Source organism: Electrophorus electricus, chromosome 15 (assembly GCF_041902795.1).
Source record: "Electrophorus electricus isolate QZ-2024a chromosome 15, ASM4190279v1, whole genome shotgun sequence".
NCBI classification, from domain to species: domain Eukaryota; kingdom Metazoa; phylum Chordata; class Actinopteri; order Gymnotiformes; family Gymnotidae; genus Electrophorus; species Electrophorus electricus.
In genome coordinates, this window is record NC_137511.1 from 4,979,603 (window position 1) to 4,995,320 (window position 15,718).

Below are 15,718 nucleotides of genomic sequence, written 5' to 3' on the forward strand. Positions count from 1 at the left end.
GGACCTTTATTGTGAATATAATTAGCTGGCTACCTAGTTATGTTCTTTGTAGCAATTTTCACACTTATTCACGTTTCCTATCTTTGCGGTTAGCAAAGGTTTGTCGCTATATTCAGATATTTTAACGTATATTTTTAGTTTCTCTGTTGAATGAATTCATTTGTTTTTCAAATCAGGCACACGGAGTTAACTGCAATAATTTAAATTTAGCTTTTTTTTTTTTTCATTCAAGTGAAACCATCCGTGTTTACTATTGGGTTGCCTAGCTAGCTAGACAGCTAGCTAGCTAGCTAACCTAGACAGCTAGCTAGCTATATTACCAGCAGACTTCCTATATTTGGAGTTAGCACAGCCCTTTAGCTAACTAGCTAGCATTAGCAATTGCTTGCCAACTGTTGCTTAGAGCTAGCTAGCTACCAGTGTTTAGGATTATGCCAAGGTAACGTACATTGTTGATGTACAGCCAGACATAGATACACTAGTCAATATCATATTTCGACAGCAGTTTTTATGTTGAGATAAGGTAGGCCTTCTGACAAGCTGGCTAGCAACCATAGCATTAGCCCAGTATAAGAAATGAATCTAGTCCTAGCGTTATGTATATCTGTTTAGGTTGACTTTTGCGTGCTTTGCTACGGTTACTCAGAAATCTATAGATTTCCTAGTAATAAATTAAAAACCATATGAATCGCAAATGTATGTAGAAAAGACATTTCACTTATTTGGCTTCTGACTACTGTACCACTGTGAAGTGATGAGATTAAATAACGCAAATGTTCCAGAACACCTTGCAACATACAGTTTTTAAATATATCTGTGTTTGTCTGTACAAATTAAGAGAACCATGTCTGGCATGGGAGGTAAGCGTGCCTCTGGAGGAGACAGTCCTCCTGGCCCACCCGAAAAGAAAGTAAAAAAAGAAGAGAAGACTACGACCACTCTTATTGAACCCATTCGTATAGGAGGAGTTTCTTCCACAGTACGTTCCTGTCATTACCGTTTTAGAGATTGCTTTCCGTGTGATACTGTAGGTGGTGTTCTCAGAATTGACCTAAATGTTTACATTTTGAATTGTGTTGTTTTGCAGGAGGAGATGGACATGAAGGTCCTTCAGTTTAAGAACAAGAAGTTGTTTGAGCGCCTTGAACAGAGGCAAGCAATTGAAGATGAGTTGAGAGAAAAAATTGAGAAGCTGGAAAAAAGGCAGGCGACCGATGACACAACACTTCTCATTGTGAACCGTTACTGGACACAGGTACTGCGCAAAAAAAGAAATGGGGTGAGGAGTGCTATATTACTTTAAGCCATGGTAAAAATATGAAACATCTTCTTTAACACTTTCTTTATACAGCTGGAGGAAAACGTTCAAGAATTACTGCAATCTGTTGAACCTGAGGTCTCACCAGCACCCATGGAGACCCCCCCTAGCCCTCCTACCTCTGGCCATGATCCTCCTGTAGCTCCCTCGCCTGCCCCTGACATTCCTGCCCCTTTGGCAGTTCCAGCAGAAGGAGAGGATGGCCTTCCTCAGCCTCCACCTCCGGCAGATGAGGAGGAGGATGAGCAGCAGCAGCAGCAGGCTGAACACCTCCAGGAGCAGGAGCGCTCACAGGAAGAGCAGCAGGGGCAGGCGGATGCTGCGGTGGGGCCTCCCAACGAGCCGTTACAGGACGGAATCCCTGGTACACAGATTTTCTTTATTGTCCTCGCCTTCCATGAAACTCCACTGAGAACTCAGAAAATACAATGAAAATAGAAGGGTTTGTTTTTTCATTGTAGCCTTTTTTCATATTTATAGCTGTTCCCCCATCACCTGTTTTCTGTTTGTAGCCCCTCCCCCTCCTCCCCCTCTGAGCGAGAGCGCAAAGGCCTTCCTCTCCACTCTGGATAACAGCAGCGAGGAGGAGCTCAGTTTGCAGCTGCAAGACAGGATGCAGTTCAGCAAAGGGGCAGTAGCTTGTATGGTCTGCATTTTCGACCGCCTGCACAGTTCCATTGACAATCTGTGCACTCGAGTACAAGTAGCAGGTACCAGTTCAGTTACTGCAGTATGAGAACTTTTACCTTTGGTTTATGACAATCCAAAGCTAATGTTTGACAGACTCGGTGTCAGCCAAAATACAAACCTTGTTCACTGAGAGAACTTGGTGATCTCCTGAAGTGTTAACATATCCCATTCACTTTGCTAAGATGAGACTGGCTTTATTGCTAAACCCTAGGAGCTCTTGAAAATACAGTTTTTAAGCTTTGTAGCAGGGCTTCAGAAAATATTAGGAATATGGTTCAGTAGCCACATAAAGCCACATAAAAAAAAAAAAGTATTTTATTTTTACTTAGTAGCATTGTTATTTTAATAGTTTATCATTAACTTTTAATTTTGAAACTGAAATACAAGGTGATACGTTAGCTGTCAGTATTATTAATATTATTGATGTTATATAAGACTGAGGATACTAGAGTTCTAGGGGTTCATGTAAATTATGTTCTTATTTGCAGCAATACCAAGCTTACCTTTAAATACCTTTTTGAGACGAAAAAAAAAAGTCTCATTAACCCATTTCGCATAAGAAACTGCAATGTGGTATATGATTAATTTTAGATGAAATGCACAATACAGGTGATTCGTTTATTAATGCTAAAAAGTGTTGTCTTTGCTTCTCTCTTAGTATGTGAGAATGATGGTCAACAAGAAATGATGTCCATGAATCGCACGCTACTAGAGGAGAATAATAGGCTGCAAGACCTTGCCTCCTCCCTGCAAGGAAGACACCACAAAACGTCACTGGAGGTACTCATTATTCGCATCAGTGCTTGGTTCTGTACTGATTGAAATAATGGCTTTTAATGAAGTTTTAAAACGTTTCAAGTGTATTTAAGGCTGCTTCCTCCTGCTGTTGTCACTACAGTATAATGAACTGGTTGACAAAGTGACAAGCTCTGAAACAAAGGTGTCTGAGATGGAGACTGCTGTGGAGGACCTGCAGTGGGACATAGAGAAGCTCCGCAACAGAGAGCAGAAGCTCAATAAGCACCTAGCAGAGGCTCTTGAGCAGGTCAGCTGTTTGACCTCATTTGCACTAAATCAGATACAGCCCTTTGATGTCTTCTGTGTAACTGAATTTTTTAAAAGGGATTGCAAATTTGTACACATTAATTGCTTATAAAACTAAAACCTGCATATTCATGCTGGCTTGTGAGTGATGATGCATGTTATCTGAGATGTGCAAAAATCTTTAATGCATGTGGAAGATATTAACTTTTGAATGGGCCTTTTTGCATATCAGCTGAACTCAGGCTACCACGCTTCTGGTAGCTCTGGTGGCCTGCCTGGTGGTCAGATCACTCTCAACATACAAAAGGTAATGCCAGACTTTGGTATTGTAATGATTTAAAGGTGCCATCAAATTGCTGGAAGTATTCATTTCAGAAACAGGCTTTTTTTAAAAAATGCTTTTTTTGTGCGGTTGACAGTTTGAGTTGCTGAATGCAGAGCTGGAGCAGAACCAGGAGCTGGCCAACAGCCGCATGGCAGAGCTGGAGAAACTGCAACAGGAGCTGCAGGAGGCTGTGCGTGAGGGTGAGAACTTAAAGGTACTGCACTCCACCGAGCGGAGCAAATGTCATCTTCATCCAGTGCTAGTGCTTCGGAAGTGTTAAGTCTGTCATTCCCTCAGCATTGCATTGCTTTAGGTCATGGACACAATATTGATATTTTGCATTAATTTCTCGTCATTGCAACTTACATTTAAATATTTTTAAAATGCATTAAATAGCAAGTGACATTGACATTAAAAAAATTGTAGCATTATTTAGACCAAAATGTTTTACTTTGAAAGCATACACTTTGAAAGTATACACTTAACACTTATCCAGCAGATGTGGAACATTTAAAAAAATAAAATAAAATAAAAATTAAAATTATGATTTGTTGTCATTTTCGTTTGCGTGACATTGTCTTCTGCAATATTAATTTTTCAGAAGTCACTATTTGCAATAGGCAAACAGTATTCACTACAAGAGCTGTATAAAGAAAGTGTTAAATTGCTTACATTTGTGTTTTGTAAGATGAACATTCGGAACATTCCGGAAGAGGTGGTGAAGGAGACCCCAGAGTACAAGTGCCTCCAGTCACAGTTCTCTCTGCTTTACAACGAGTCTCTGGGAGTGAAGACCCAGCTCGACGAGGCCCGTGCCCTGCTGCTCACTGCAAAGAACGCTCACCTGCGCCAAATTGAACACATGGAGGTGAGCACCAAGATGCCATGCAGCACCTGCATATTCCACCAACTTTTGAAAGTCTTGGTGCAGTACAGTTCAATATATGAGCACAAGAGCTTTAAACATCTGTCAGGAGTGTTGTTGCAGTATATAGAAATATTCACTTAATTCAGTAAACAACTCTCTTGATTTATGATGGCAATATTAGCAGTTTTGAAGGCTTGAAATCTTAGTTTTTACATTGTATGTCCCTTAATCTCAGTAAAGGGGAAATGTGATTTTTCTTCTCTTTCATCTGTATTGAAGAGTGACGAGCTGTCTCTTCAGAAGAAATTACGAACTGAGGTCATCCAGTTAGAGGACACATTAGCCCAGGTGCGCAAAGAATATGAGATGCTGCGGATCGAGTTTGAACAGAACCTTGCAGCCAATGAGCAAGCAGGTAACCCTTATCTTACAGTCTTTATTTGTTTTGATCAAGTTTGCATTGTGAGGAATATGTGCATGGGTTGTTGGTACATTTCAAAGCAGTAAATTTCCCCAGGTTTTGCTCCTTTACTGTAACCACTGAGTAAGTGTGTGGGTGATGTACACCGTCATCACTTTTCAGATTGTTCAGTATTTTGGCAGGAGTTCAATGCTTACCAAGCAATCGATAGTGAAACCTGTTTGCCGTTATCAGTCCTAACATCTCACACACTTTTGTCTCTTCTACAGGCCCAATAAACAGAGAAATGAGGCATTTAATTAGCAGCCTTCAGAACCATAACCACCAACTCAAAGGAGATGTGCAGAGATATAAAAGGAAGCTGCGTGAAACTCAGATGGAAATCAACAAGGTTTGGTTTATATCTTTATCCCTTGATGTCTGTGAAGTAATTTGTTTACTAAGGTTTGATTTTTGTAGAATATATTTTTCTTCGTTTTATTTATTTTAAGCATGCAGGAATACAGGTTTGAATTCAAAGAGATTTATTACTTGGTTATACATACTAGAGATCTGGTTTGCATGCAGACACTGTGCTTAGTTGTCTTTTTTTTTCTGTTTTTCAGGTGTGGTTTTGTTTTGTTTTTTTTCCCCTGTCTTATGTGACTGTAGTGTGCTGAACTCACTGTAGTGTGTAAACTATCTGCTGTTAAACAGAGCGTTGCCTTTCAGCTGAAGTGCCAGAGCGGTGATGCTGGCAGTGTGCTGATGCTGGAGGAGAGTGTGAGCGATGGAGGACCGGATGTGAAGAAGGAGGAGGATGACGAACAAGAAGAGGAAGAGGAAAGGAGGCGGGAGTTGGAGAGACAGCGAGCCCGGGAACGCGAGCGGGAGACAGAGAGAGAGAGGGAGAGGGAGCGAGAGCGAGAGAGGCAGCGCAGTGAGGAGCTGAAGAGGAAGGACTCTGACACTCTGAAGATGCTCAGGACAGAGCTCAAGTATGCCTCTGCTTTTACACAGTAGGATTTGAAGTGGCACCCTATAAACTCCATAAACAACCAGTGCATTCATGGCCAAAAGTTTTGAGACTGAGAAATTTTGGTTTTCGCAAAGTTTACTTCCTCAGCTTTTTTTTTTTAGGTCCTTTTGTCAGATGTTTATATGGTATAGTGAAGTACAATTATCAGCATTTCATAAGGGTGTTTTTTACTTTTTGTTGACCAAATACATCCAGTTTAAACAGACTTAATACTTAGTGCTGACCCTTCTTTTTTTAAGACTTCTGCAATTCACCTTGGCATGCTGGATATCAGCTTCTGGGCAAAACCTTGACTGATGGCAACCCATTCTTGCCTAATCACTGCTTGGAGTTGATCACAGTTTCTGTGTTTTTGTTTGTTCACCCTCTTTTTGAGGATTGACCACAAGTTCTCAATGGGATTGAGGTCTGAGGAGTTTCCTGGCCAAAACGTCAATGTTTTGTTCACCAAGCTATTTGGTTATCACTTTTGCCTTGTGACATGGTGCTCTGCGTCATGCTGTAAAAAGCATTGTTCATCACCAAATTGCTCCTGGATCGTTGAGAGAAGTTGCTATTGGAGGAGGTTTTGATACCATTCCTTATTCATGGCAGTGTTCTTAGGCAATATTTTGAGCAAACTCATTCCCTTGGATGAGAAGCAACCCCACACATTAATGGTCTCAGGATGCCTCATTGTTGGCATGACACAGGACTCATGGTAGTGCTCACCTTTTTTTCCCCCTGGGCAATCATTTGTCCAGATGTCCAAAACAGTCTGAAGGGGGAATCATAGGGGAAATAACTTTACCCTATGCCTCTGCAGTCCAGTCCCTATACTTCCTGCCGAATGTCAATCTGTACTTGATGTTTTTCTTGGAGAGAAGTGGCTTTTTTGCTGCCCTTCTTAACCTCAAGCCATCCTCCAAAAGCCTCGACTCACTGTGCGTGCAGATGCATTCACACCTGCCTTCTGCCATTCCTGAGCAAGCTCTGCACTGGTAGTGACCCAATTCTGTAGCTGCATCCTCTTTAGGAGATGGTCCTGGTGCTTTCTTGACTTTTTTGGGCACCCTGAAGCCGCCTTCAAGAACTTCAAGGCGAGAGGTTCAATTGCAGTGATGATTTGATAAATGGCTGAATTAAATCAGCTGCCTTGTCCTCATTAATACTTTCTCCTGAGCTAACGAGAAGATCACTGAAATTATGTTGGCAGGCCATTTTGTGTCAGGGCTGAAATGCAGTAATTTTTGTGATTGTTAATTTTCATGGCAAGGAATAACTTTGCAATTAATTGCAATTCATCTGATCACTCTTTGCAGTCTAGAGTTAATGCAAATTGTCACCATAAAACTGAAGCAGCAAACTTTGTGAAAACCCAAGTTTGTGCTAGTCTCAAAACCTTTAGCCATGACTGTACAGTACATTTTAAATATGAATCAAACTAAGCTTGCTTCACAATAAAAGGAGGAGCATTTTGTCATAACCAAGAAGGTACATATGTGAAGTTTATTACTGGGTCCCCATTAAATGCCATTGAACAAATGCTTTCAATTCTGTAGACTGAAACGAAATGTCTCTATCAATAAGGAAAGCTCAGGAATCTCAGAAGGAGATGAAGTTGCTGCTGGACATGTACAAGTCTGCTCCGAAAGAGCAGAGGGATAAAGTGCAGCTTATGGCAGCTGAGAGGAAGTCCAAAGCCGAGGTCTGTGTGCCTCTCGAAATCTCACGGTCTTCTTTCATTACTGTTTTCATACATGCAAGCAGGTTCTGACGTCTTTGCTGTGCTCTTGCAGGTAGATGAACTTAGGCAGAGGGTGCGTGAGCTGGAGGAGAGAGAAAGGAAGGAGAGCAAGAAACTAGCTGACGAAGATGCACTGAGGAAGCTTCGGGTGGCGGAGGAGACCATTGAACATCTGCAGAAGAAGCTCACTGCCACCAAGCAGGTATGCTAGACTACCATTTATATACTTTGTTAACTGATTTTCTGCCAGTATAAAAGAACCTGGGTAGAATGTGACAGCTGTGTGTGTGTTCAGGAAGAGGAAGCCCTGCTGAGTGAGATGGATGTGACAGGCCAGGCATTTGAGGACATGCAGGAGCAGAACAGCCGACTGATGCAGCAGCTGAGGGAAAAGGACGATGCCAACTTCAAGCTGATGAGCGAGAGGATCAAATCCAACCAGATCTACAAGCTGTTGCGAGAGGAGAAAGAGGAGCTGGCTGACCAGGTGCTGACCTTCAAAACACAGGTACGCCAAGACCCTAGAGGTTCTTCTACAAGGACTTGCAGGCACCCACCAATGAAAGCCAAGTCCAGAGTTTGCGTGATGTGCCTGGAGCGTGCAGCGCTGACGCTTTTGCATTAGCAGTGGGGGCTAACTTTCCAAGCTGCCCATATTCCTTCCTCTCCAGGTTGATGCTCAGCTACTGGTGGTGCAGAAGCTGGAGGAGAAGGAGGGTGTGCTGCAGAGCTCGCTGGCCACCTTGGAGAAAGAGTTAGCACTACGCACACAAGCTCTTGAACTCAACAAGCGCAAAGTAAGGGCAAGGTCATACAGCTCTGAGCTTCTTTTTTTTTTTCCCCCTTGAGGTTTGTTTGTTCGTTTGTTGTTAGAGGGTTATCCTGAACTGTGCAGGACAAAAACAGTGTGAAATACAGCAGGGCCTGCGTTCCCCCTTCTCTTGGGTACAGGCAGTGGAGGCAGCTCAGCTGGCTGAAGACCTGAAGGTGCAGCTGGAACACACACAGACCAAGTTAAGAGAGATCCAGGCCTCTGTGCTGGAAAACCGGACAGCACGTGAAAGGGAGAGTGGCAATCTTAAACGTGCCCAGGTACAGAGCATACATACAGCTAATGCACGTTTTTAAAAAATGTAAAAATTATCTAGTATTTGGGAATCCCTGTAATGCATTGTATGCTGCACACCTTTTAGGAGGACTTGTCTAGGCTACGCCGAAAGCTGGAGAAACAGAAGAAGGTGGAGGTGTATAGTGATGCTGATGAGATCTTGCAAGAAGAAATCAATCAGTATAAGGTACAGGAAATACAAGATATGTAGATGCTGGACTGAATAGTGTTTCCTAAAAATGATTAATCCTTTATTTGCAATTATTTATACTTTTAATAAGAATACACTTGCTTTGTTCCTAACTATATTTTCATCTGCAGGCTAAACTGCGCTGCCCCTGTTGCAATACCCGGGACAAGGAGACTGTGCTAACTAAGTGTTTCCATGTCTTCTGCTACGAGTGCTTGAAGACACGCTATGACACACGCCAGAGGAAGTGTCCTAAGTGCAATGCTGCTTTCGGAGCCAACGACTTCCATCGCATCTATATCACTTGAGCCCAGGATGGGATCATTAACATAATGAGCAGAAAAAAGATAGAGAAAGAACGGGGAAGTGGATTTAAGGCCTAAGAGTACACATGCTGTGGCATGTCATTCTGCCCAAAAAGGATTTTTCTTGTACATCTGTAATCACTTGGTGCTAGTGACCAAATGGACAGTGACGTTGCAAGTTGAAAGTCTGAAGTGAGTGATGATTACAGCCAATAGGACACAACCTGCGCATGTTTATAAATGATGTTTCCAAGCCTATGGGTTGTTTTACAATTTGTCTTTTCAGTGTTCTGTAACTTAAAATGTGATGTTTTTTACCTTGCATTTGCTTTAGAAAATGTTGAAATTTAGAACAGTGCACTTCACCATAGCCCCTTAAATATAATTTCCAGTACCATCAAAAATGTGTTGCAGATGTTCTAACAAGTTAATAGAATATGTGCATCTGCAAAACACTGCAGTGTTTGTTTTTGTTGTGGTAGTGATGGGTCTTATTTCAGTTGAGTAGTGTAGTAACTAGTAGTATGATCCAGCAGAATTCTGCTGTAATGTGCTACTTCTAGGGCTCTTCAAAGTACGTACCAAACATTTTGGACAAATTAAATCAGCATAATTCAGACAACCATCAGTAGAAACTACAAGAAAATTTCAAGAAAATAAAAAAAAAATAGGGATTGCAATGACAGAGGGTATAGAGTTCTCTAGAGGGAGTTGTCTAAAGAGTCATCACAGAGATTCAGCATTTAAATTTCAGCCCACTTGGCTGACATAAAAAGGACATTTATTTTAGTTTTGAGTCCTTTATGACAGAAATCAGGGAATTTGTGATTATCAGTAAATACAGCTGTAATTACTGATCCTGTCTAAACAGGTTTGGAAAATAGACACCATAGCTCTTAACGCTTATGCCTTCGAAATGAAGTAAGTCTCAGCAATGTGTCTTTACTATCAGCCCTTTCAGTGCTAACAACTGAAATTGCATTCTGTTCTCATTTATGTCTTGTAAACATAAATAAGTAAACACATGTTACCAAGTACCGACTCACAAATTTGCCAAGCAGTTCTTAGATGGCATCAGAATATGGGAGGATTGTGGCACTCTGGGCCCAATTGAGAGGAGATGGTCCTTGGTTTGCATTGAATCCTAAACCCACAGATACTGACATTCAGTGTATATAGCTTAATGACTTGCATGAAACAATTATTTTTATCAAGATGAAATACTAAAATAAGTTTTTCCCTCCTTGTTGGAGGCTGGAGTTGAAGTAAATCTGTTCAAATGTTTTTGCGCCATTTATAGACGACAGTTTTGTCTAACGATGTTTTTAAAGGAACAAACTTCGTGACATTGATATTGACCTGAATACAGTAGCGTAACTGTCAGCGTCTATCGTAAAATGGTTATGGTATTGAAACACGTATACCTTTAATGTCACTGTCCGTACTGTAGGGCAACACAGAAAATCCCTGTTGAATTGATGTGATACGTGAAATTGACACACACACTATCCATATTATTAGGTACATCTGTCTCATATGTGAATTTAATAGGTACGACTGTGGGCATTGTGGTGTTGAATATTTCTTTGGCACCTCTGTTTTTTCACGTGGCGACATTACTGCTGGAATAAGAGAGATCTATCCCAAAACGTCTAGCCACACGGCGGTTCTGTGGTCAGAAACTGACCCCCGATAAGGAGAAGAGGATACGACATTGCAAACTGCACATGGTAGTGATGAACTATAAAACCTCCCAGAACACGTAAAAGCGAAGTGTTTCTAATGACAGGTCTGTTAAATGTAGTGTTCATCTTGAACTCAAGTCTTTATTTCAGCACAATGTATTGCGGCATTTTGCTGTAAACAATTTAGAGTTTCTTCTGTAACTTGTTAAGCAAATTTAAAGTCATGTGACTATTTGCAATGCAAATAACCTTAGAGATGAACGGCGGGGGGAGGGGGGGGGATGCTGCTGTTAATGCTAAGATGGTATGCATTTTAGTTCACTGTTGATGAAATTTTAAAGAAAATGTTTTTTATTCAGTTACTGTGTACGTTTTCCTCATCCCGTTGTCGCGTCATTCGAGTTAATAATTGTACCACACTCTCCTCGAAAGGCCGTGTTTGCCAAACACTGGACTTTTGTTTGCGCTCTTGGACAAGCTACAGCGAATTACGTCGTTGGGTGTGGTGACTTTTACGAGCGCTCTTTCCTCAAAGTCGTTTCATGGGATACTGGTCTTTCAGTTTGCTCTCTTAAAGACTCCAGGCTTCTCAAAGTGACTAAAAGTTGCGTTCAGTTCTTCTAAATAAAATAATGTTTGGATATTTCTTTACAACAAACACAACCACGATATAATTCTGAATTACATCAGCAGTGACTGGTTGCACTTTCGCATAAATACAAAGGCCAATACTGACTGCATATGTATCGGATGCCCTGCGAAGAGTTCCTCTCCAGAACACTGTTTCGCAGCATAAAGAGAATCTGTACAGTACATAGGAAATGACTCATGGGCGCTGAACCCAGCGCGTGGGTGTGGACGCAGTTAAAACAGCAGACTTGGGGTGAGTCATTCACATGCTCACTTTGCCATGCTAGAAGCCAGTTACTTTATTTTACCAAACTGGAATTTTACTATAGCCCACTAGGTTAAATGGATGTACACACTCTTTTTCGTGCCCTTTGTTTGGTTCTTGTGGCGGGAACGCATTTACGTGGAATAAAAGCGGAAAAAGGTAAGAATATTCTTTGAATTTTTTCAGAATTTTGCGAATGTAATCAAGGTCGTCCATAATGTAGTTTGCAATTAGTTGTATTTGCAAGATGTAAATATTAAATAACCTTATTACTTAAACCTATACTTAATACACATTTTACAGATTGTACAGAATACACATCGCAATCGTTGAACATGGTTTAACAGTTAATGGGAGTTAACGGTAACTTTGCACGGATTCGCTTCCTTTACTAGTTTGAGTTCCCACCGGTTCCGCATTCCGATGTCCTTATTTCACTCCCTCGCACAGCATGAGTTGCATTGCAATCCCTGGAGCCCCAGAGCTTTCGCCATAGAGAGGGTTTGCTGTTGTGAAGCTCTGGAACATGCTGGGTGAAACAAATGAACGGAGGATGATTAGATGGGATGTTTTCTTGAATATATTTGATGTGTTTCTATGTTTGAAGTGTTTTAGGCAGCGATTTCGTTTGTTTATGCAAAAGCTTTCGTCAGTATAGGAGAATTGCTTCAAGCATTATGATTTGTGAACTCGGGGGAAAAAAGGTGTTTATAGGCTCGTTTATATTTGCTGGTTACAGATTAGAGTTAATACTGGATGACTGTTTCAGAGGCACAATTTCAACAAAACAGGTCTAGTACAGATTATTGCTTTATATTGTCTAATAACAGATCTACACATAAATATAAATCTGGATCTGCTCAATACACATGATATAGCACAAAATATAAATACAGCGCATGCAGACTTAGTATATGTGACAGTGTAACTAAAACCCTGTAGAGATTAGTACCTTCTATTTTACCAATTGCCTCACAAAGAAATAAATCAATGTTAGTCTAAAGGTAAGTTCACTAATGATTGCATCAGTGAAATGGTAGAAATGCATCTTTGCAACGACTGTCACAGTAAATCAATGTAGGCTAGGAAATCACCTGTTTCATTCTTACCTCAAAACTTGCAGGTCAGGTTCAAGGATATGACTTTAAAGTATTAATTTAACTCATTCCTGTCACAGCTGATCTCCCACATAAACAGAATCTTTGAAAGGGCAAACAAATGTACAGGGCCTTATGTTTATATATTTATCTGTCAAATTACAATAGTCAGAAACTATACTTCATGCTGTAGAATATTGTTGTATCGTCTAGCTTCCTCTTCATTTCAGAGAGATAACAGTGAATCTTGTGGTATGTGTTTGACCACAGACTTTCATATTTCTGCAGCTTCTGCGTCAGCTGTGTATGAGTGAGGAAAAATTCAAATACTGTTTCTCACAACTATTGGATTCTCATGAAATCACTTCTCCCAGTGCCTGGTGCCCATGATGGTTTTCTGTAAGCCCTCAGTGGCTACATGACAGTCTGGTTACGCTCAGATGTTCGTTCAGTCGAATCGCTGCTTACGCACTCAGAGCATGAGTAATAGCATTTCCCCACAAGCGCGCCACATCACTTGAACGGAATTTCCCAACTCATTTCATATGAATTAGAGACAAAAGAAGTTCCCTGGCTTGCATTGTTTTTCAACTCAAGTTTGACTGTCAGCAAACACCACCTGTTCCTATCAGGTTGATTTTGCACACCCAAATAATGATAAACCAGGCCACATTAACTCCTGTTTGTTTTACTCTCACAGATCCTGCCTGTAAAAAATTTGAGTTTTTGAACAGCGATATTGATGAATGTATACCTTGCTCTATATGCCTACAGTATCCCAAAACTCCATCATGTGAAACATGTGAGTTACAGATATTTACATAATTAAACCATATGCAGATTAGCAAAATAAGGTTTTAGTCAATTCACATTAACTAATGTGAGAGAATTTTAATACTAAACTGCACATAGTATAGAACACTTGGGTGTATTGCACTTTGTATACAGATTATTGCCCAAGTAGAATAGAATAAGTAGAATATTTCTTCAGATGAATGTTTTATGAATGGATAGTACTGAAATGGCTTAAAGCACATGCAAAGATCAGTAGTGCTTTGACACTTGCAGTAACCAAAAAAACAAAACCGTGGCGTTCCTCCAGTAACACTGTTGTGTGTTCAACAGGTCCACATATTGAACCTCGGGATTCCTGGAGGGTGGCAGCCATTACCAGTTTTTCAGTGCTGGCAGCTGTGGTCGTTTTTGGGGCTTTGCTTATAGGAGTGCTAGTGCATCAGTGCAGATCCAGAAGAACCTTACGTGGTGAGAAACAAAATAACCAGACAAAACTACATATTTTTTTTGTTTGAATTGCAAATGTCACTAAAATATGGCTAAAAGAAGAAAAAAATAAACATTTCTGCTGGTTTTTACTTGTTGATTTTATGCTAACCTTTGTATGGGAAGATCTCAGAACTAATCAAAACTCTGATGCCCATAATTTAGAGCCAATAGAGGAAACTACAGGACCTCTTTATCCAGTATAAGCACATCATTTAAGTAGGTATTCATTCTGTTTAACATGCCATTTACATCTCACTTGGCCCTCATAATAATTTTATTATCCACAATGTCATCAAAATACAAAACATTTTAATTATTAGCAGTATTAATGTTGATTTTATAAACACTACTAAAAACTCTGCCTTTGCCTCTTTTCAGGAAAAGCTTAAGGAATACATCATAAAAAGACAGTACATCAAAGTGAGCTGTTCATTCAGCGAACCAGTGATACACTGGCTATAGTGTTAAGTAGCATGTGACACTCCTAATTTATCATATTGGTAAATTAAACATAGCGGTGATTAATGCACCCCAGAATATGCAGATGTACTGTCACCGTGATCTCAGAAACCACACTGAGACATTGTCATTCACTGTGCAAAAGGTATGAGAAAATTGGAGGTGCCGAGTACAATCCTCTACACCTCTACACAGCAGCTGGATGCCTTATGATGGACAAATGGATTTGTTCTGACCTCTGTGTTGACTTTATATGGTGACCTATATTGATAGGCATTATCTTTTAAAGTGTTAAGGTCCTTGCTTTGGTTTTTATACTGCCTTTTAAAAAAATATTTGTGACACCTATACACTTAAAATGCCCATTTATCCCCAACCTGTTTTTTTTTTTAAATAATGCAGATTTCCAGTAAAAACTTAACTTGCCGGGACTGTAGCGTAGGAGTAAGGGCTGTACCTCACACAGCAGTATATTTTGTACAATACCTATTTACCTCTGCATTAGATTTATTCTGACGTATGGCCTACTGAATGTATTGTATAATCAATGTTTTTTATAGGTCAATGATCTGTTTTATATTTGAAATGTAGTCATTATGTAAATGAATGTTCTGAGACCGACAGGCTATGTAGCCTGTCTGTGGCGTTAGTTGCAGGAAAGGTGGCACCTATGTGGATACCAGTGGGATCCTCAAAAGCTGCTAATAGCCTGTGAAACAGTCGTGTATGTAGCCAGCAAACCACCGTGAATCCACTTGTCTCAGTTATTCTCCATTTCTTGTCTGAAATGTTGCCTCTAAATTATGTGAGAAATTAAAATGGTTTACACAGCTCCAAAATGTAGGCTAGTTCACTGAAATCACATCAGCCTTCACCAGTTAACTTTTTTGTTACAAATGAGACCTACTCATCTTTCTTCTGACATTTAGCAAAGATTAAAAACAAAGTTAACAAATGTGCAATATTACATATGCATAAAGGTTTTATATCCAGTGGTCCCTGTTAAGAGTAATGGGTGAAGTCAATATTATATAACACCATATCTTTGTCCCTTATCAACTATTTGTTTTGGTGTTGGACTGCATTTGTAAGCAATAAACTGAGACGACTGTCATGGAATGATTTTAAGTATATAACTTGCAAAAGAATTTTGTAGGACTCATACACGTTTTAAATTATCATGTACTATAAATAAATTATCTTGAGTACAACACCCATATGGTTAAGATACAATCTGATCAAAAGAAGAAAACACAGTTGACTAATTCTTAATTTACATGTCTAA

The 15,718-nt window shown here is 40.2% G+C and overlaps 1 protein-coding gene across 6 annotated transcripts; it reads left to right on the forward strand.

Moving 5' to 3' along the window:
* The first annotated feature begins 44 nt into the window (after positions 1-44).
* Positions 45-15,552, forward strand: rnf40 (ring finger protein 40). 6 transcript variants are annotated; one of them, XM_081697103.1, is made up of 25 exons: positions 45-98; positions 839-979; positions 1,088-1,255; positions 1,352-1,682; positions 1,831-2,028; positions 2,667-2,788; positions 2,907-3,053; positions 3,285-3,359; positions 3,472-3,591; positions 4,066-4,245; positions 4,525-4,660; positions 4,936-5,057; positions 5,363-5,643; positions 7,254-7,371; positions 7,463-7,612; positions 7,706-7,918; positions 8,082-8,207; positions 8,362-8,502; positions 8,604-8,705; positions 8,840-11,752; positions 13,391-13,492; positions 13,816-13,953; positions 14,137-14,190; positions 14,353-14,394; positions 14,579-15,552. In XM_081697103.1, the coding sequence occupies exons 2-20, from the start codon at positions 845-847 to the stop codon at positions 9,014-9,016; spliced, it is 3,042 nt and encodes a 1,013-aa protein (XP_081553229.1). In that variant the 5' UTR covers positions 45-98; positions 839-844; the 3' UTR covers positions 9,017-11,752; positions 13,391-13,492; positions 13,816-13,953; positions 14,137-14,190; positions 14,353-14,394; positions 14,579-15,552. The 6 variants fall into 6 exon arrangements, with proteins under 6 accessions (XP_081553229.1, XP_081553227.1, XP_081553230.1 ...); XM_081697101.1 differs by having other exon boundaries at positions 14,353-15,552; XM_081697104.1 differs by having other exon boundaries at positions 13,465-13,492; positions 14,353-15,552.
* The last annotated feature ends 166 nt before the right edge of the window (positions 15,553-15,718 follow it).